This window comes from Dendropsophus ebraccatus, chromosome 13, assembly GCF_027789765.1.
Source record: "Dendropsophus ebraccatus isolate aDenEbr1 chromosome 13, aDenEbr1.pat, whole genome shotgun sequence".
In the NCBI taxonomy this organism is placed as follows: domain Eukaryota; kingdom Metazoa; phylum Chordata; class Amphibia; order Anura; family Hylidae; genus Dendropsophus; species Dendropsophus ebraccatus.
This window is the reverse complement of record NC_091466.1, coordinates 4,132,790-4,153,968: the sequence shown is the minus strand read 5'-3', so window position 1 is coordinate 4,153,968 and position 21,179 is coordinate 4,132,790. Positions and strand designations below refer to the sequence as shown.

Genomic DNA, 21,179 nt, shown 5'->3' with positions numbered 1-21,179 from the left:
AACACTCCCCTTTCAATTTGCGAATGAACAGGGAACGGCTAACGACATCTTATTCAAACGAACGATGTGCGAACGATGTGTAAAAGACAAACGATAAAAATAGATTCAAAACCTATTAAACGACCAGCGACCAATCGTTCGTCGTTTAATCGTTGTCTACTATTACACTTAAAGTTAATCGTTCAAATACGACCGATTGAACGATTATTCGAATGATAATCGCTTCGTGTAATACCACCCTAAGACCTCAGAGGGCCGCCAGTCCAGGCGCTACACACAGCTGAGCACTAGTGACAGGTCTGCTGACAGGCGTGGCGGGGAATGGCAGGAATTCCATTCAGATGACTCCTGCGGTCATTATATCAGGGAACTGTTATTTAAGCAAGTTCCTAAGCTCTTCAGTAAAGTGTCTCTTAGGTGGGGCCACTCTTTTATTTTTCAGGTTAGTGTTGAGAACTGAACGTCAAGTAATGTTCTATTAATCCCTTAGGGCAGGGTGTGGCACAATGGAAAGACAGGGCTGGGTGCTGTTGGCTGTGCATTTGGCTTTTCCCAGTTTGTGGAGCCATCTACTGCTCATCGGAGGAATAGCACTTTGCCTGTGCACCAGCAGAGCCATACATATTCCATAGTCACTGACCAGGTGTAATGCCCCAGGGGAGGGGGGGACTTTTTTACTATACCTCTATATGTTAAGTGGCATCTCAGGGGTCTTGCTCTTCTCGGTGGAGGTCTCCAGCTCTAAACACTTGTCAATGCTCCAGTTGACGTATTGGTCTTCTCATTACATGGTGGCCATGTTGGATCTCTGGTCTGGCTATCAAATGCAATACCTACCAGGGTACCCCTATGTGCTCTCATGAAGAGGCTACCCTTACCTCCCCCCACAATACTGTGCATTATTTCATCCTCCAATCTGAAGGATCAGTTTTTAAGCTACACAAATTATTTATGGATTCCAAGTTTTTTCCAGCACAGAGATGGCAGGATATATTCCCTGTGACAATCTGCCGTACCTTTTGTACTGTGTTTATGGTGTCATGGACATTGGACAGTGACCCATCCGTGCTGGGAGATCAGCGTTGACGCGGTTAATCAGTGATGTGTTTATGGCAGTAAATAGCCTATAAATCACATTGTTCTGTGCAGTTCATTCCTGTGAGGGTATGTTCACACGCCATCTGTTTTACACGGATTCCTTTCACTGTAATGACAATCCGCACCATAGTCCTTTATGGGGTTAAAGGGGTTGTCCAGCGCTACAAAAACATGGCCATTTGCTTCCAGAGACAACATGACTCTTGTCTCCAGTTTAGGTGCGATTTGCAATTAAGCTCCATTCACTTCAATGTAACTGAGCAGCAAAACCCTGCCCAAGCTGGAGACAAGAATGGGGCTATATCTGGAAGAAAGGGGCCATATTTTTGTAGCACTGGATAACCCCTTTAAGCTGTGGCAGAAATCTCAGAGTATTAAACTTTTCTTACGGTAAAATCCCTTAGGTCATGGCATAAATCCAAGGCAGTGGTTTTGGGAAGATTAGCAGCGTCCTGGCTTCCTGATGTGTTTTGTGCAAGGAATACACGCCTGTAAGTGACATATACACCTAGAAGAACATATGTCACTCTTGATCATGTGTTGTGTCTTGCCAATGTTTAATGCATATGTAAACACTATAAACTCCAGGATTTAAAGAAAATGGGGGAGTATTTAGATAAAGAATTAAGAGGGTGGGATAAAACATCGGGAGCGAGCACTCAGTGGGCAGTATTAAAAAAAATGCCATATTAAAGGCAACTAGAATACATGTGCGAGAAGTTAGCAAAAGTAAAAGGAAGAAGAATCCATTATGGTTTACTAGAGAGGTTAAGGCCATTGTAAAGGGGAAAAAAGGCAGCGTATAGGAAGTATAAAGAGACTGGGAATGAGGCTGACAGAGAGACGTATAAAAGTATACAGAAGGAGGCAAAGCAGAATATAAATGCTGCTAAAGCCTCAAAAGAAGAAGAAATGGCACAATCTGTTACTGCGGGGAATAAAACCTTCAGATATATAAGTGACAGGAGGAAGAAGAAGAATGGCTGCAGCATTACTAAAATAAGTAATGGGCAGAATATGTTTATTGATGGAGATAAGGCGGTCGCTGACTATTTGAATAGTTACTTCTGATCAGTGTTTTCAGAAGGCGGCCTTCACAGTCACAGGATGTACCATATGTAGAAAAACAAGAGCACACTCACCCCGTAAAATGTCTTCATCTTTATTGATTCATCATTCGTTAAAATCCATCCATGTACAGTCGGGTGGTAGAAACGCCAATACACTTAAATCACAAAGGACGTGACATCTGATAGAAGCGCCGGCAGGGTGCGAAGCAGCTGTCACGTCCTTTGTGATTTAAGTGTATTGGTGTTTCTACCACCCGACTGTACGACATGTATGGATTTTAACCAATGATGAATCAATAAAGATGAAGACATTTTACGGGGTGAGTGCGCTCTTGTTTTTCTAAATGTGTATGGTATATCACAAATCTTTGCTACAGAGAGCAGCACCACGATCCCCAGATCCACAACGCTAAACCCACTGTGTACTCCACTTCTTTCTTTAGTGTTTTTTTAGTGCAGGCACTGTGACTTTCTATTTGGGAATCTACAGTCACAGGATGGTTAAACACAGCATTGCCCCCAGTTATATGGGTTCAGCTCCAGTATTTTCAGAGGCTGAAGTTGCAGAGGAACTAGCCCGTTTAAAGCTGAATAAGGCGATGGGTCCAGATGGCGTCCATCCCAGGGTTCTTAAAGAACTCAGATCTGTGATTGTTGCCCCCCTGACAGATCTGTATAACCAATCCCTGATAACAGGAGATGTCCCCAATGACTGGAGAACGGCCAATGTTATACCAATCCACAAGAAGGGGAGTAGAGAAGAGCCCAGTAACTACAGGCCAGTAAAAGAAGATAATGGATCACCTAAGAATCAACAATTTGATGGATCCAAACCAGCATGGCTTTACTGAGGGCCGATCATGTCAGACTAATCTCAATGATTTCTTTGATTATGCCACAAAAGTGCTGGGTGTAGGTGGTGCTGTGGAGATATATATATATTACACTCACTGGCCACTTTATTAGGTACACCATGCTAGTAACGGGTGGTCTTCTGCTGCTGTAGCCCATCTGCCTCAAAGTTGGAGGTACTGTGCGTTCAGAGATGCTCTTCTGCCTACCTTGGTTGTAACGGTTGGCTATTTGAGTCACTGTTGCCTTTCTATCAGCTCGGACCAGTCTGCCCATTCTCCTCTGACCTCTGGCATCAACAAGGCATTTCTGCCCACAGAACTGCAGCTCGCTTGATGTTTTTTCTTTTTCGGACCATTCTCTATAAACCCTAGAGATGGTTTTGCGTGAAAATCCCAGTACATCAGCAGTTTCTGAAATACTCAGACCAGCCCTTCTGGCACCAACAACCATGCCACGTTCAAAGGCACTCAAATCACCTTTCTTCCCCATACTGATGCTCGGTTTGAACTGGAGGAGATTGTCTTGACCATGTCTACATGCCTAAATGCACTGAGTTGCCGCCATGTGATTGGCTGATTAGAAATTAAGTGGTAACGTGCAGTTGGACAGGTGTACCTAATAAAGTGGCCAGTGAGTGTATATCCTAATAAGAAAGGAAATACTAAAAGGGCAGACTAGATGGACCCAGTGGTCTTCTGCCGACAATCTTCTATGTTTCCATAGACTGATGCCGAATAAATCCTTACAGATATATGTGTCCTAGCTCTTCTTGAGTAATTTTTTTATCCCCTTTTCTTAATATAACCATTTTATTTAGTTTGAGTAATAACAAAAACACCTTGAAAGTGAAGAGAATGACCTATAAAAACCCTATACAGTCTGTCAGCAGCCACGCGGCTGAATAAAGCGACTACAATGTTGTGCAATGACAGTACAAAGCACAATAACATCGATATATACCGTATGTAGGGCAGTGTAAGGATAAGAGGAAGCTTAGCATGTGAGTAAAGCATGTCAGGGGTCACCCTGTAGTGGTGAAGGCATAATGGACATCTACCCCACCTTCCAGCAGTCTGGGGGTGGGTAGAGGATTAAGACCTTACAACATAAAGTATATAAGGAAAAGAGAAGAAAACACTACCACAATGCAATTTAAACAATGGTAGGTATAGCTTTAGATAAACAAGTTAGGGTGAGGAAAGGGCAATCCATAGAAAGGGGCAAGAAGAGGCAGATTATCAGCACATCAGGCAGAAAGAGATTCTAAAGCAGAGGGTAGGTCCACCAGATGGTCATGAATAAAACAAGAGCGGGGTATCTCAACCATGGTCTATAGTGAGTAGTGAGGCAGCATAACCAGAGGCAGGAACTTTTACCCCTGCTGGATATGGAAGAGTTCCATTGGCTCAGTAATGTCTCCAAGGGCAATGATCTGCTGCCATGGAGAAAGCTATGCTGAGGGTTGGGCAATATTACACAGACAAGAAAACAGCACATGGGGGCTTACAGTGAGGGGCTGCCAAGGGTAGCAGGGCAAGACTTTTGTTGGGAGTGGGGAAAAGACGGAACAATGAAGTCCTATCATTTCATTAGTAAATTTTAGTCTCACTGAATGGCCAGTGACAGGTGGTGGAATGAATCCTGAGGGAGGGGGGGGGATGTTGATATTGGGTCTCCCCACAGACCAGTAGTGGTAACATCTTCCTGTAGACTCAGGGATAAAGTTTTAGTTTCTAATGAACATCTTTCTACATCCTGTGTCCTCCAGCTAATGTGTTAATTTAGCAAATAGTCTCTGACATGACTTTACACTTGCAATCTGCTTGTAACGAGACAGTGGTGACAGTGGGCTGCTGGTGAGAGATTAGGGGGCGCTATCCAGACCCTAAGGTACTCCGCTTTGGGGGCTTTAAAAGAAGAGTACCCAAAATCATAGGAAAGAACATACGCCTATTGCTGTCTTGTGGGCACCAAGTGACACTAGACCAGGAATGTAGGCCCACCTTTTGGGAAAAGCTAGCCGTCGGGGTGACCCCTATGAAATTCTAGCAGCTTGCAGTGGAGTTTTTGTCTATCTGCGCTTACCTAGCCACTGATTTGATATCCTCAAGTGACCATCAAGATGTGAAGAGAATGATTCCCAGTGTGAATAGGGTTGCCCACATTTCTCTACCGCAACCGCAGCCACCATGAAGTGCACTAGCCAGACATGGCTAGGAGGTCAGGCGTGCGAAAAAGGATAAAGTTTTGCATGCACACTCTGATTAAAGATAATAACTAGAGATGAGAGAACCTGGAGCATGCTCGAGTCCATCCGAACCCGAGCGTTCAGCATTTGATTAGCGGTGGTTGCTGAAGTTGGATAAAGCCGCTATCCAATATATTCTGGGCAACGGTGAAAAATCCAGGGGGGGACAGGGATCATAATAAAGAAGTCCTATTTATCCATCCCTGTAGCCCCTCCAGTGCAGCAGCGTCCCCCGCTGGGCTTCCCATTCACTGATGTCATGGCCCCCACTGAGAAATGCCTGCTCAGCCAATCAGTGAGTGAGGCGGGGCACAGCTGTAATCACTGACTGGCTGATTGGGTAGTTCCTTTGGGGCCGTGATGATTCAGGAGCGCGAATGCTTAAAGAGAGCTGATAAATCTGAGCCTATGGCTGACCCCTCTATAGCGCAGCTATCTGGCATGGTTAGCAGTTTTTCTGTGTGTATGGTGAATAGTTTGTTAGAAAAGACCACCTGCTCCATCTAGTCTAGTTGTGAGTAGAGATGAGCGAACCTGGAGCATGCTCAAGTCGATCCGAACCCAAACTTTCGGCATTTGATTAGCGGTGGCTGCTGAACTTGGATAAAGCCCTAAGGCTATGTGGAAAACATGGATATAGTCATTGGCTGTATCTATGATTTCCACATAGCCTTATAGCTTTATCCAAATTCAGCAGTCGCCACTAATCAAATGCCGAACGATCAGGTTCGGATCGTCTTGAACCCGGTTCGCTCATCTCTAGTTGTGAGTAGTTCAGGACATGGAGGCTGGAGACTGGCTGCATCCACTGCACACACAGGAGAAGCTGCTGTATATCTTTCCTTATTCCCTCAGAAGTCGCCCCAGGAGCATGTAGGACATTAGGGAGAAGCTGCTGAGCCCGATCTCCTGTACCTCAGTGTGATATATTACTCCCCGAGGGTCGGACCGGCCATTTAGGAAGGGGCTGGAGTCGATCCCTGATAAAATTCAGGAATCAGAGTTGCAGCTTAGCCTAGGTGTAAGTCACAATTTTGCAATCAGTCTCACTGTATCCATTTTGGAAAACGTACAGAAAAATGTGGTCAACCACGTTTTTGTGTGCGTTACAAAATGTAAAAAAAAAAAAAAAAAAAAAAAAAAAAAAAGCGGATCCGTTTACATCTGCTTTTTTTTTTTTTTTTTTTTTTTAAATAAAGTCATCAAAACATATAAACAGCAACCGATTTTACCATCCGTTTTTGCATCTTTTCTTTTTTATAGAATGGATAGCAGAACTGATGTGAGCCGAGCCTTACGGACCCCACAGCCCCGTCTGCAGGTACAAACATCTTCTCTTTTTTTCCGGTTCATTGTTGGCCACACGGACCCTATCCCTGCCTGGTGCTATATAAATAAGGTTATTGTTGTTCTTGTGGTCACACATACACCTCGCTTCTCCCTTGTGACCACCCAGGGGTCCCCATTCTGCTGGACTGCCCTCTGGGGTGCTGGGACCCTCATGCAGCGCCCCCCCACAGCTCACCTCATACCACTGACCTCACTGTAACATTATATCTGTGACTAATGGCGGCCATTGCGGCTATGCTGTGCACTTCCATCGTCTCCTGACAAGGCTGAGCTCCCCAGTGTCCTCTCCTATCATATAACCAGTACCACAGCGCCCCCTATCACCATATCTGTGACTAATGGCGGCTATGCTGTGCACTTCCATCGTCTCCTGACAAGGCTGAGCTCCCCAGTGTCCTCTCCTATCATATAACCAGTACCACAGCGCCCCCTATCACCATATCTGTGACTAATGGCGGCCATTGCGGCTATGCTGTGCACTTCCATCGTCTCCTGACAAGGCTGAGCTCACCAGTGTCCTCATGTTATATAACCAGTACTACAGCGCCCCCTAAGTAGCGGATAGCCGACCCTCATACTCACCTGAGGAGACGTCTGGGGTCACTTCAAATCTCCCGCCTCTTTACCTCAGCATGATCACATGACTGTATAGACACGCCTATAGCTTTACCCCGCTTCTCGCCTGCTTGTGATTGGTCGTGGATGTCGTTCCTCCTAGGCCTGTGATTGGTTCCATGTCCTGTCTGTCCTGCAGGCTTGCGCGTCACACGTCTCGGTAGTGATTAGCTATCTTTTCGTTCGCCCCGCCCCTTCAAGATGACAGCTTTCCGCACTACATCTCCCGGCATGCCCAGCGGGTGACGCTCCGGTCCCGTGACTCCCGCCTGCTTCGCTCCTCCCGGTCTGTGTAAAGATGGCGGACGACGACGGGATACACTCTAGTCAACGGAACGGGGGCGGAGGCCCGGGCTTCGGGCAGGCGGGGGGGCCGCGCGTTGTCCGGATAGTAAAGTCCGAGTCCGGTTATGGCTTCAATGTGAGGGGTCAGGTGAGCGAGGGCGGCCAGCTCCGGAGCATCAACGGCGAGCTGTACGCCCCGCTCCAGCATGTCAGCGCCGTGCTGCCCGGGGGAGCGGCCGACCGAGCCGGGATCCGCAAGGGGGACCGCATCCTGGAGGTGTAAGTACCGGTCCGGTGTCCTGTGTGTGACGGTGTCCTGAAGGTGTAAGTACCGGTCCGGTGTCCTGGAGGTGTAAGTACCGGTCCGGTGTGTGTGACCGCATCCTGGAGGTGTAATTACCGGTCCGGTGTGTGTGACTGCATCCTGGAGGTGTAAGTACCGGTCCGGTGTCCTGTGTGTGACTGCGTCCTGGAGGTGTAAGTACCGGTCCGGTGTGTGTGACCGCATCCTGGAGGTGTAAGTACCGGTCCGGTGTGTGTGACGGTGTCCTGGAGGTGTAAGTACCGGTCCGGTGTGTGTGACTGCATCCTGGAGGTGTAAGTACCGGTCCGGTGTGTGTGACGGTGTCCTGGAGGTGTAAGTACCGGTCCGGTGTGTGTGACTGCATCCTGGAGGTGTAAGTACCGGTCCGGTGTGTGTGACGGTGTCCTGGAGGTGTAAGTACCGGTCCTGGGTGTGTGACGGTGTCCTGGAGGTGTAAGTACCGGTCCTGGGTGTGTGACGGTGTCCTGGAGGTGTAAGTACCGGTCCGGTGTGTGTGACGGTGTCCTGGAGGTGTAAGTACCGGTCCGGTGTGTGTGACTGCGTCCTGGAGGTGTAAGTACCGGTCCGGGGTGTGTGACGGTGTCCTGGAGGTGTAAGTACCGGTCGGGTGTGTGTGACTGTGTCCTGGAGGTGTAAGTACCGGTCCGGTGTCCTGTGTGTGACGGTGTCCTGGAGGTGTAAGTACCGGTCCGGTGTGTGTGACGGTGTCCTGGAGGTGTAAGTACCGGTCCGGTGTGTGTGACCGCATCCTGGAGGTGTAAGTACCGGTCCGGTGTGTGTGACTGTGTCCTGGAGGTGTAAGTACCGGTCCGGTGTGTGTGACTGCATCCTGGAGGTGTAAGTACCGGTCCGGTGTGTGTGACCGCATCCTGGAGGTGTAAGTACCGGTCCGGTGTGTGTGACCGCATCCTGGAGGTGTAAGTACCGGTCCGGTGTGTGTGACGGTGTCCTGGAGGTGTAAGTACCGGTCCGGTGTGTGTGACCGCATCCTGGAGGTGTAAGTACCGGTCCGGTGTGTGTGACTGTGTCCTGGAGGTGTAAGTACCGGTCCGGTGTGTGTGACCGCATCCTGGAGGTGTAAGTACCGGTCCGGTGTGTGTGACCGCATCCTGGAGGTGTAAGTACCGGTCCGGTGTCCTGTGTGTGACGGTGTCCTGAAGGTGTAAGTACCGGTCCGGTGTCCTGGAGGTGTAAGTACCGGTCCGGTGTGTGTGACCGCATCCTGGAGGTGTAATTACCGGTCCGGTGTGTGTGACCGCATCCTGGAGGTGTAAGTACCGGTCCGGTGTGTGTGACTGCATCCTGGAGGTGTAAGTACCGGTCCGGTGTCCTGTGTGTGACTGCGTCCTGGAGGTGTAAGTACCGGTCCGGTGTGTGTGACCGCATCCTGGAGGTGTAAGTACCGGTCCGGTGTGTGTGACGGTGTCCTGGAGGTGTAAGTACCGGTCCGGTGTGTGTGACGGTGTCCTGGAGGTGTAAGTACCGGTCCTGGGTGTGTGACGGTGTCCTGGAGGTGTAAGTACCGGTCCTGGGTGTGTGACGGTGTCCTGGAGGTGTAAGTACCGGTCCGGTGTGTGTGACGGTGTCCTGGAGGTGTAAGTACCGGTCCGGTGTGTGTGACTGCGTCCTGGAGGTGTAAGTACCGGTCCGGGGTGTGTGACGGTGTCCTGGAGGTGTAAGTACCGGTCGGGTGTGTGTGACTGTGTCCTGGAGGTGTAAGTACCGGTCCGGTGTCCTGTGTGTGACGGTGTCCTGGAGGTGTAAGTACCGGTCCGGTGTGTGTGACGCTGTCCTGGAGGTGTAAGTACCGTCCGGTGTGTGTGACCGCATCCTGGAGGTGTAAGTACCGGTCCGGTGTGTGTGACTGTGTCCTGGAGGTGTAAGTACCGGTCCGGTGTGTGTGACTGCATCCTGGAGGTGTAAGTACCGGTCCGGTGTGTGTGACCGCATCCTGGAGGTGTAAGTACCGGTCCGGTGTGTGTGACCGCATCCTGGAGGTGTAAGTACCGGTCCGGTGTGTGTGACTGTGTCCTGGAGGTGTAAGTACCGGTCCGGTGTGTGTGACCGCATCCTGGAGGTGTAAGTACCGGTCCGGTGTGTGTGACCGCATCCTGGAGGTGTAAGTACCGGTCCGGTGTGTGTGACCGCATCCTGGAGGTGTAAGTACCGGTCGGGTGTGTGTGACTGTGTCCTGGAGGTGTAAGTACCGGTCCTGTGTGTGTGACTGTGTCCTGGAGGTGTAAGTACCGGTCCGGTGTGTGTGACTGTGTCCTGGAGGTGTAAGTACCGGTCCGGTGTGTGTGACTGCGTCCTGGAGGTGTAAGTACCGGTCCGGTGTGTGTGACTGTGTCCTGGAGGTGTAAGTACCGGTCGGGTGTGTGTGACTGTGTCCTGGAGGTGTAAGTACCGGTCCTGTGTGTGTGACTGTGTCCTGGAGGTGTAAGTACCGGTCCGGTGTGTGTGACTGTGTCCTGGAGGTGTAAGTACCGGTCCGGTGTGTGTGACTGCGTCCTGGAGGTGTAAGTACCGGTCCGGGGTGTGTGACTGTGTCCTGGAGGTGTAAGTACTGATCCGGTGTGTGTGACGGTGTCCTGGAGGTGTAAGTACCGATCCGGTGTCCTGTGTGTGACTGCATCCTGGAGGTGTAAGTACCGGTCCGGTGTGTGTGACGGTGTCCTGGAGGTGTAAGTACCGGTCCGGGGTGTGTGACTGTGTCCTGGAGGTGTAAGTACTGTGTATGTGTGACTGTGTCCTGGAGGTGTAAGTACCGGTCCGGTGTGTGTGACTGGGTCCTGGAGGTGTAAGTACCGGTCCGGTGTGTGTGACTGTGTCCTGGAGGTGTAAGTACCGGTCCTGGGTGTGTGACTGCATCCTGGAGGTGTAAGTACCGGTCCGGTGTGTGTGACTGCGTCCTGGAGGTGTAAGTACCGGTCCGGTGTGTGTGACGGTGTCCTGGAGGTGTAAGTACCGGTCCGGTGTGTGTGACAGTGTCCTGGAGGTGTAAGTACCGGTCCGGTGTGTGTGACGGTGTCCTGGAGGTGTAAGTACCGGTCCGGTGTCCTGTGTGTGACGGTGTCCTGGAGGTGTAAGTACCGGTCCGGTGTGTGTGACAGTGTCCTGGAGGTGTAAGTACCGGTCCGGTGTGTGTGACGGTGTCCTGGAGGTGTAAGTACCGGTCCGGTGTGTGTGACTGTGTCCTGGAGGTGTAAGTACCGGTCCGGTGTGTGTGACTGCGTCCTGGAGGTGTAAGTACCGGTCCGGTGTGTGTGACTGTGTCCTGGAGGTGTAAGTACCGGTCCGGTGTGTGTGACTGCATCCTGGAGGTGTAAGTACCGGTCCGGTGTGTGTGACTGCGTCCTGGAGGTGTAAGTACCGGTCCGGTGTGTGTGACGGTGTCCTGGAGGTGTAAGTACCGGTCCGGTGTGTGTGACTGTGTCCTGGAGGTGTAAGTACCGGTCCGGTGTGTGTGACTGCATCCTGGAGGTGTAAGTACCGGTCCGGTGTGTGTGACTGCATCCTGGAGGTGTAAGTACCGTTCCGGTGTGTGTGACCGCATCCTGGAGGTGTAAGTACTGGTCCGGTGTGTGTGACGGTGTCCTGGAGGTGTAAGTACCGTGACAGTATCCTGGAGGTGTAAGTACCGTGACAGTATCCTGAAGGTGTAAGTACTGTGAGGGTGTCCAGGGTGTGTGACGGTGTCCTGGAGGTGTAAGTACCGGTCCGGTGTGTGTGACGGTGTCTGGTGTGTGTGACAGTGTCCTGGAGGTGTAAGTAACGGTCTGGTGTGTCTGACATTGTCCTGGAGGTGTAAGTACCAGTCCGGTGTGTGTGACTGCATCCTGAAGGTGTAAGTACCGGTCCCGTGTGTGTGACAGTGTCCTGGAGGTGTAAGTACTGATCCGGTGTCCTGTGTGTGACTGCATCCTGGAGGAGTAAGTACCGATCCGGTGTGTGTGACCACATTCTGGAGGTGTAAGTACTTATCCGGTGTGTGACAGAATCCTGGAGGTGTAAGTACTGATCTGGTGACCGGTATGTGTGACTGCATCCTGGAGGTGTAAGTACCGGTCCGGTGTAAGTACCGATCCAGCATACGGTGTGCGACAAGGTCTTGGAGGTGTAAGTACTGGTCCAGTGTGTGACTGTGTCCTGGAGGTGTAAGTACCCATCGGGTATCCAGTGTTCGTGACAACATCCTGAAGGTGTAAGTACTGATCTTGTGTGTGTGACTGCATCCCTGAGGTGTAAGTACTGATCCGGTGTGTAACATAATCCTGGAGGTGTAAGTACTGTTCTGGTGTTCGGTGTGTGACAGTGTCCTAGAGGTGTAAGTACCGGTCCGGTGTGTGACAGGGTGTAGTAAGTCGTCCAGCTCTTCCTGAATACTTCCTTTTCCCTTGAGCTGCAGCATCCGCCCCAGTGCAGGAGGGGAGTAGGAAGGAAGTGTTACTGTGCACACCCTGATGTGTCCTCTTCTCTCCTCTCCTCTGTAATGGGGTGAATGTGGAGGGGAGTAGCAGGGAAGTTGTACTGTGCACACCCCGATGTCTCCTCTTCTCTCCTCAGTAATGGGGTGAATGTGGAGGGGAGTAGCAGGAAAGTTGTACTGTGCACCCCCTGATCAGTCCTCTTCTCTCCTCAGTAACGGGGTGAATGTGGAGGGGGCCACACACAAGCAGGTGGTGGACCTGATCCGGGCTGGGGAGAAGGAGCTGGTGCTGACGGTGCTGTCGGTGCCCCCACACGAGGCCGATAATCTGGATCCCAGCGATGACTCCTCAGGCCAGTCCTTCTACGACTACACGGAGAAGCAGGCGGTGCCCATCTCCATCCCCACATACAAACACGTGGAGCAGAACGCTGAGAAGTTTGTGGTAAGTGGTGAGTGCTGGTGAGGAGTGCACAGTATAACTTCTATCCCGGTCCCATGACCTCTGCCTCCTCCTGCAGGTCTATAATGTCTACATGGCCGGACGCCAGCTCTGCTCCAAGAGATACCGCGAGTTCGCTATCCTCAACCAGAACCTGAAGAGAGAATTTGCCAACTTCACCTTCCCCCGACTGCCAGGAAAATGGCCGTTCTCCCTGTCAGAGCAGCAGCTGGACGCCCGGAGGAGGGGCCTGGAGGAGTACCTGGAGAAAGGTGAGCTGGAGGGAGACCACCGGGGAAGAGGGGCCTGGAGGAGTACCTGGAGAAAGGTGAGCAGGGGGGGAGACCACTGGTGGAGGGGGGCCTGGAGGAGTACCTGGAGAAAGGTGAGCGGGAGGGAGACCACTGGGGAAGAGGGGCCTGGAGGAGTACCTGGAGAAAGGTGAGCGGGAGGGAGACCACTGGGGAAGAGGGGCCTGGAGGAGTACCTGGAGAAAGGTGAGCGGGAGGGAGACCACTGGGGAAGAGGGGCCTGGAGGAGTACCTGGAGAAAGGTGAGCAGGGGGGGAGACCACTGGTGGAGAGGGGCCTGGAGGAGTACCTGGAGAAAGGTGAGCGGGAGGGAGACCACTGGGGAAGAGGGGCCTGGAGGAGTACCTGGAGAAAGGTGAGCAGGGGGGGGGACCACTGGGGAAGAGGGGCCTGGAGGAGTACCTGGAGAAAGGTGAGAGGGGGGGAGACCACCGGGGAATAGGGGCCTGGAGGAGTACCTGGAGAAAGGTGAGCAGGGGGGAGACCACTGGGGAAGAGGGGCCTGGAGGAGTACCTGGAGAAAGGTGAGCAGGGGGGGGGGGGGGGAGACCACTGGTGGAGAGGGGCCTGGAGGAGTACCTGGAGAAAGGTGAGCAGGAGGGAGACCACTGGGGAAGAGGGGCCTGGAGGAGTACCTGGAGAAAGGTGAGCAGGGGGGGGGGAGACCACTGGGGAAGAGGGGCCTGGAGGAGTACCTGGAGAAAGGTGAGCAGGGGGGGAGACCACCGGGGGAGAGGGGCCTGGAGGAGTACCTGGAGAAAGGTGAGCAGGGGGGGGGGGAGACCACTGGTGGAGGGGGGCCTGGAGGAGTACCTGGAGAAAGGTGAGAGGGGGGCCGCAGGGGAAGAGGGGCCTGGAGGAGTACCTGGAGAAAGGTGGGGGGGGGGGGGGAGACCACTGGTGGAGGGGGGCCTGGAGGAGTACCTGGAGAAAGGTGAGAGGGGGGCCGCAGGGGAAGAGGGGCCTGGAGGAGTACCTGGAGAAAAGTGAGCAGGGGGGGGGAGGGGGGCCTGGAGGAGTACCTGGAGAAAGGTGAGCAGGGGGGGGGGGAGACCACCGGGGGAGGGGGGCCTGGAGGAGTACCTGGAGAAAGGTGAGCGGGGGGGGGGGGGGGGGGGACCACCGGGGGGGGGGGGCCTGGAGGAGTACCTGGAGAAAGGTGAGCAGGGGGGGGGGGGAGACCACTGGTGGAGAGGGGCCTGGAGGAGTACCTGGAGAAAGGTGAGCAGGGGGGGGGGGGGGGAGACCACCGGGGGAGGGGGGCCTGGAGGAGTACCTGGAGAAAGGTGAGCGGGGGGGGGGGGGGGGGGGGGGGGAGGGAGACCACTGGGGAAGAGGGCCTGGAGGAGTACCTGGAGAAAGGTGAGAGGGGGGGGGGAGACCACTGGGGGAGAGGGGCCTGGAGGAGTACCTGGAGAAAGGTGAGAGGGGGGGGGAGACCACTGGGGAAGAGGGGCCTGGAGGAGTACCTGGAGAAAGGTGAGCGGGAGGGAGACCACTGGTGGAGAGGGGCCTGGAGGAGTACCTGGAGAAAGGTGAGCGGGAGGGAGACCACTGGGGAAGAGGGGCCTGGAGGAGTACCTGGAGAAAGGTGAGAGGGGGGGGGGAGACCACTGGGGAAGAGGGGCCTGGAGGAGTACCTGGAGAAAGGTGAGCAGGGAGGGGGGGGACCACTGGTGGAGAGGGGCCTGGAGGAGTACCTGGAGAAAGGTGAGCAGGGGGGGGGGGGGAGACCACTGGTGGAGAGGGGCCTGGAGAAAGGTGACCGGGGGGGGGGGGAGACCACCGGGGAGTGGGGCCTGGAGGAGTACCTGGAGAAAGGTGAGCAGGGGGGGGGGGAGACCACCGGGGGAGGGGCCTGGAGGAGTACCTGGAGAAAGGTGAGCAGGGGAGCTGCAGGGCGGAGAGTGATGCAGTATGGGACGCTCTGTGACCTTTCTCATCTCTCTCTGCACAGTTTGCTCTATCCGGGTGATCGGGGAGAGTGACATCATGCAGGAGTTCCTTTCAGAGTCGGATGAGGTAAGATCAGAGTTAAGGGAAGGTCCGATATGGAGGTGGGGGGGCGCACGTTGTTCTGGTGATTACGAGCCGTGTATCGCTCCCCTCCCCCTCTCACAGAACTATAATGGTGTTTCCGATGTGGAGCTGCGGGTGGCGCTACCTGACAAGACAACGGCCACCGTACGGGTGAAGAAGAACAGCACCACAGACCAGGTGTTCCAGGTAGTGGGGGCTGCATGCTGTAGGGGGCGTCCTTCACCATGTCTGCACCCCCTCACTGTCTTCTGTCCCTGCAGGCTCTCGCTGCCCGGATCGGGATGGACGCCATCACAGCAAACTACTTTGCCTTGTTTGAGGTCATTAACCATTCCTTCGGTCAGTACTGGTGGATTTCTGTCTCTTGTGTATTTCCTGAGGGTCACATGACCTGGTGTTCTGGGCTCCTATTGGTAGACAGCTGGCCCATACATTGATGTACGCAATTTGCTGTGCGGCCACCAGGGGGCGCTGACTACCTGCAGGATAGCTACAGCTCCTATGTGTCCTGTAGGGGAGATTCTCTGAGCTCACACTCCTGTATTGTTATAGGCCCTGGCTTCTGTATGTGACGGATATCCTCTTATTATGCTCCTGTACTGTTATAGGCCCTGGGTTCTGGCTCCTGTACTGTTATAGCCCCTGTGCTATAGGGTTCTGGCTTCTGTATGTGACGGATATCCTCTTATTATGCTCCTGTACTGTCATAGCCCCTGTGCTATAGGGTTCTGGCTTCTGTATGTGACGGATATCCTCTTATTATGCTCCTGTACTGTTATAGCCCCTGTGCTATAGGGTTCTGGCTTCTGTATGTGACGGATATCCTCTTATTATGCTCCTGTACTGTTATAGGCCCTGGGTTCTGGCTCCTGTACTGTTATAGCCCCTGTGCTATAGGGTTCTGGCTCCTTTATGTGACGGATATCCTCTTATCACGCTCCTGTACTGTTATATAATCTCCGGGTGTGGTTATGGGTCGTGCTATCTTTCTTTGCTCTCTCAGTCAGGAAGTTGGCGCCCAATGAGTTCCCCCACAAGTTGTATGTACAGAACTACACATCTGCTGTGCCCGGCACCTGCCTGACCGTGCGCAAATGGCTCTTCACCACCTCAGAGGAGGCGCTGCTGAAGGACAACGACCTCGCCATGTCCTACTTCTTCCACCAGGTGGGTGCCGCCGGCCGGACTGGCCCTGCCACCGTTGCCGCTCCTCCCCAGGCTGACCCTGCCGATGCCGCTGACCCTGCCGCTCCTCCCCGGACTGACCCTGCCGATGCCGCTGACCCTGCTGCCGATGCCGCCGCCGCTCCTCCCCGGGCTGACCCTGCCGCCGATGCCGCCGCCGCTCCTCCCCGGGCTGACCCTGCCGCCGATGCCGCTCCTCCCCAGGCTGGCGCTGGCCCTGCTCTCCGCTCTGTTCTGGTGCACTCCCCTTGGCTGGCAGTGTCAGCACTGAAAGGCTTTGGGATTTCAGCTCTGAAGGTTTGTATTTGATCTCTTGCAGGCGGTGGATGACGTGAAGAAAGGTTATATAAAGGCGGAGGACAAGGCGTATCAGCTGCAGAAGCTGTGCGAGCAGCGGAAGATGCTGATGGTGAGTGGCAGGATCGGCTGGGGGCCTCACTGGGGTTGTTGTCTCCTCTGTGCTCAGTGTCGCCCCCTGTGGTCTCTTCCAGTACCTAAACATGTTACGGAGCTGTGATGGCTACAATGAGATCATGTTCCCGCACTGTTCCTGCGACTCCCGGAGGAAAGGCCACGTCATCACCGCCATCAGCATCAAGCACTTCAAGCTGCTGGCCTGCACAGAGGAGGGGCAGCTGGAGGTGAGGCAAGCCGCTGGGTGGTGTCGCCTCCACCCCCACCCCTACCCCTACATTACCCACTGACCCTCCACCCCTCCTCTCATTACAGAACCAGGTCATTGCCTTTGAATGGGACGAGATGCAGCGATGGGACACGGACGAGGAAGGGATGGCGTTCTGCTTCGAGTACGCCCGTGGGGAAAAGAAACCCCGATGGGTCAAGATATTCACTCCATATGTGAGTACAGAGCCCAGCTGGTGTGCTGAGACGTGTAGTAAGCGGTAGTCACAGCCCCTCTCCCTGTATATCATGTCTTAGTGGTCATCACAGCCCGCTGTATATCACGTCTTAGCGGTAGTCACAGCCCCGCCCCTGTATATCATGTCCTTGTGGTAGTCAAAGCTGTGCCCCCTGTATACCGTATCTTAGTGGTAGTCACAGCCCCGCCCCCTATATATCATGTCTTAGCCGTAGTCACAGACCCCTGTATATCATGTCTTAGGGTGGTATTACACGGGCCGATGGGGGCCTGATAATACTTGTAAACGAGCAGCGATCTGCTAGATCGGCGCCTATTACACGGCCCGATAATCATTAAACAAGGGCTGCAGGGACATTGTTACCGATGCCCTTGCTTAACTATACACAATACCTATCCACGTTCCAGGGCTGCTGCTGCGGTCTTCTCCTCCACGGGTCCCGCACACTCTAACTTCAGAGTGGCCTGTCAGCTGACAGGCCGCGGCGGTCCCGGCCTGTGATTGGCTGAGCTGCCTGTCAGCTGACAGGCCACTCTGAAGTTAGAGCGTGCGGGACCCGTGGAGGAGAAGACGGCAGCAGCAGCCCTGGAATGTGGATAGGTAATGTATATCGTCAGTCGCCGGCCGAGCACCGCTATTACACGTAGCTGTGCGCGGTCAGCGCCCGACGAAAATGGGTCCAAACCTCTATCAACGATCAGCCGATGATCGTCGTCATCGGCTGAGCGTTGTATTTATTAGATGGAGTGATAACCTGCCGAATCGGGCCGATTGTTCCGTGTAATAGTACCCTTAGTGGTAGTCACAGCCCCGCCCCCGTATATCATGTCCTTGTAGTCACAGCCCCAACGCGGGGCATGGTGTAGTTATGTGCTGCATAATGGGCATGTGTTTACCAGGGTGGGGGTGTAGTGTAGGTTTAGATCTCTGCTTCATGACTGACTGATTCCAGTTCCATCCAGACTCTAAGAACATCCATAACACCTACAATATACAGAGCTCTGATAGGTACATATGCCTGCATTCACTGACAGCAAGCAGAAAGAACCATACGGCAGCATTCACTGACAGCAAGAAGAAAGAACCATACCGCAGCAGTCACTGAAAGCAAGCAGAGAGAGAACCCTACGGCTGCATTCACTGACGGCAAGCAGAGAGAGAACCCTACGGCTGCAGTCACTGAAAGCAAGCAGAGAGAGAACTATAAGGTTTCATATTAGAGAGACCTAGGCTCAGGGACACATGTAAGTCTATAGACGGCTAACCCCGCCCCCGGAGACATCATCACATGTCCTGTGCCTACAAAGGGAGGGGAGAAGGCGGAGCAGCATCTTGTCAGAGTGGACACAGAGAAGATTATTTTAGATGTCCAGAGAATATAAAAAAAGAGAAAAAACCAGGGAAAGGGTGCAAGGTTATACGTGTATATTAGACACAGGGTGGGATTGGGGACGCGGATCGTCTATTGCTTTTGTTACCGGGATAACACCTTTAACTTCTCTCTGCAGTTTAACTACATGCATGAATGCTTCGAGAGAGTTTTCTGTGAACTAAAGTGGAGGAAAGAGGTAACTATCCCCAATCATATCCTAGACACCCCCCCCCCCCCCCCGCGCCATCTGACTCTGCCCCCTCTCTCTTTCCAGGTGGAAGAAGAAGCCACAGACAAAGACAATAAGAACTGCACCAATGACAGTACGTGCAGCAAGGTAACCTGCACCCACCACCCCTGTCGCTCAGGCCGTGCTGCCCATCTACACATACCATAACCGCGCCGCCCGTCAGCAACCACCCCCCCCCCCCCCCAGCTATTTGTCTTGGCGATGTAACTCTTCCCTCTCTCTCTTCCACAGAACATCTTTCAGATTGTACGATTGCAGCACAAGGACACTAGCACCTAGCAGCCGCCACCATGGGTCCCTCCCCCTCCTCCTCGGCCGGCGGAGCCGCCACTTGTTCAGCAGCATCTCATATTGTCCTAAAGACAGACTGAATTAACCTCTTTAGCCCTGGGCTGCCCTGAACAGCATTGCAGGGGTTAATCATTCCGCACCAAGCATTAGACCTCAGTGTCGTCCAGGCCGCTCTTGAGCAAGACGTCTCATCCTCTAAGTCCCGCCATTGCTTTTTGTAGTTTGGACCCCTCCCAATCCCGTTGTTGTCGTCCTTGCATGTGTGATTAACCCTTCCCTCTCTCCTAACACTACTACCTGGCGGACATGAAGTGGCTGATGGGACGCGGTGGTCTCCACATTTCTGCACTTGTATATAGGAGATCTCCCTCCTCACCCGTACCCGGACCGGATCTGCCGCTGCTGCCCCTCCCCTCCCACACTCCGCCCATTCTGCGGATTAGGTCAGCACCCTTTGTAATGATGTCAGTATTCACAGCACCCAGATCCACTGCCGCGTCCGGCGTCCATGTCAGTGTCTGCACCTGGGGAGGGGAACACGGAGAGGAAACAGCGAGCTGGGGGCGGGGCCATGAATCTAAAGTGCTACTTTCTATACAATTGTGCCAAACGGGAAAGTGCTATTTCCCCTCCCCCGCAGATGATGGGGATTGGCGGTTGGTGACTACAATTTTCAATTTCCCCCCCAAGTGTCGTCTGGCCGAGTGAATGTAAGGGGCGGGGGGCGTGACCTAGTCAGGTGACCACGGAGCGTATGATGTGCCTTCATGTAGTGTGTAAATCCCTCCCCCGCACCCGTCAGGCTCGGCTCTTGTGTGTCGCGGTGGGCAGGGTCTTTACTGCCGACCTCGCCTCCTTCCCCTCCTATGCCTCAGACCAGAACAAATCTTCCAGCGGTGACGTCCACATCACAGCAATAACATAGCGGTCACCAGCTAAGGCCCCGCCCCTCCCCTCCCTTTCTCTGGTCTCGCCACCCCCCCTCCCCTCCTCCGGTCTCTCAAACAACCCCTCCCCCCCCGTGTGGACTTTGTTTATGTTCTCTTTAATTTATTTTCTAACCAGGACGCGGTTGCCGTCAGGATGGTTTATTTTGTTTGCATCGAATGTGAAGGGTTTAAGGAGAGAGAAGCGCGTGCACCAGTGTTTAACGTCATGTTCCAGAGCTAACAATCTAATCTCGTTCAGTAAAGTCACCTTAGTGTAATTAATTGTAACATATTCTTTTAAATAAATCAATTTATTGATGAAACCGCCATCACCTGGCTGCTTATTAACCTGCATGGGGGCTCCGGCTCCCAAGGGGGTCCCTGATGTGTAGGGGTCAGTACCAACCATAGGTGTCCAAGGAAGGATGACCAGAGTCAGTGATCTTCAGAGCACTCGGTCAGGTCGAAAGCAAAAAATGGAGGGCAAGGCACTACTTAGATCTATAGGATGGGGTGCTCGACCCAATATGACATGAAAAATTCATACAAGACAACCAACAAAGGAAAGCCATGTCACACATGTAAGGGTGGCACTCCCAAAATAACAAAATAAATTAGATAAATAAATAAATAGTATAAGCTGCATGTAAAGGTGGCAAAAGTACAACAAATTTTATTAATACACGAAAGTCATAAAGTGCAAAACATACAGGTTAAAAGCAATTAAAACCACAACATACAAAAGTCCATGTTAGATAGACATGGAACCAGGACAAACTGACATGTATCCAAATAAGACGCCCCCTATGGTAAATGATACTGACTCAAACCATAAGAAATGATGTATATGTGTCAGAATATGAGCAGTGATGTCTGTATGAATGACAGAGCTCAATGGACACAAAACAACCCGGATAGATAGGAGAACAAAGAATATGAAGAAATTGTGTGAGTCTAGTAATAGGATTAAATATCACCAGAGGGGGAGTCCATGTCAGGGTCCGAAAAACCCCACGCGTTCCGTCTCCGTCACGAGACTTTTTGAGAAAGTCTCGTGACGGAGACGGAACGCGTGGGGTTTTTCGGACCCTGACATGGACTCCCCCTCTGGTGATATTTAATCCTATTACTAGACTCACACAATTTCTTCATATTCTTTGTTCTCCTATCTATCCGGGTTGTTTTGTGTCCATTGAGCTCTGT

At 52.8% G+C, this 21,179-nt stretch overlaps 1 protein-coding gene across 2 annotated transcripts; it reads left to right on the top strand.

Moving 5' to 3' along the window:
- Window positions 1-7,366: 7,366 nt before the first annotated feature.
- SNX27 (sorting nexin 27) lies at window positions 7,367-20,299 on the top strand. 2 transcript variants are annotated; one of them, XM_069950064.1, is made up of 13 exons: window positions 7,367-7,800; window positions 12,489-12,720; window positions 12,797-12,989; window positions 14,986-15,050; window positions 15,150-15,254; window positions 15,329-15,407; window positions 16,072-16,235; window positions 16,573-16,662; window positions 16,745-16,894; window positions 16,983-17,111; window positions 18,643-18,702; window positions 18,781-18,829; window positions 18,988-20,299. In XM_069950064.1, exons 1-13 carry the CDS (start codon window positions 7,535-7,537, stop codon window positions 19,026-19,028), a joined length of 1,623 nt encoding a protein of 540 aa, XP_069806165.1. In that variant the 5' UTR covers window positions 7,367-7,534; the 3' UTR covers window positions 19,029-20,299. The 2 variants fall into 2 exon arrangements, with proteins under 2 accessions (XP_069806165.1, XP_069806164.1); XM_069950063.1 differs by having other exon boundaries at window positions 7,368-7,800; window positions 18,781-18,843.
- Window positions 20,300-21,179: the final 880 nt, after the last annotated feature.

Coding starts and splice junctions, on each gene's coding strand:
- SNX27 (XM_069950063.1), top strand. CDS start 7,535: ATGGCGGACGACGACGGGATACACTCTAGTCAACGGAACGGGGGCGGA. Junction 16,663..16,744: donor AGCAGCGGAAGATGCTGATG/GTGAGTGGCAGG, acceptor GGTCTCTTCCAG/TACCTAAACATGTTACGGAG. Junction 18,703..18,780: donor AACTAAAGTGGAGGAAAGAG/GTAACTATCCCC, acceptor CTCTCTTTCCAG/GTGGAAGAAGAAGCCACAGA.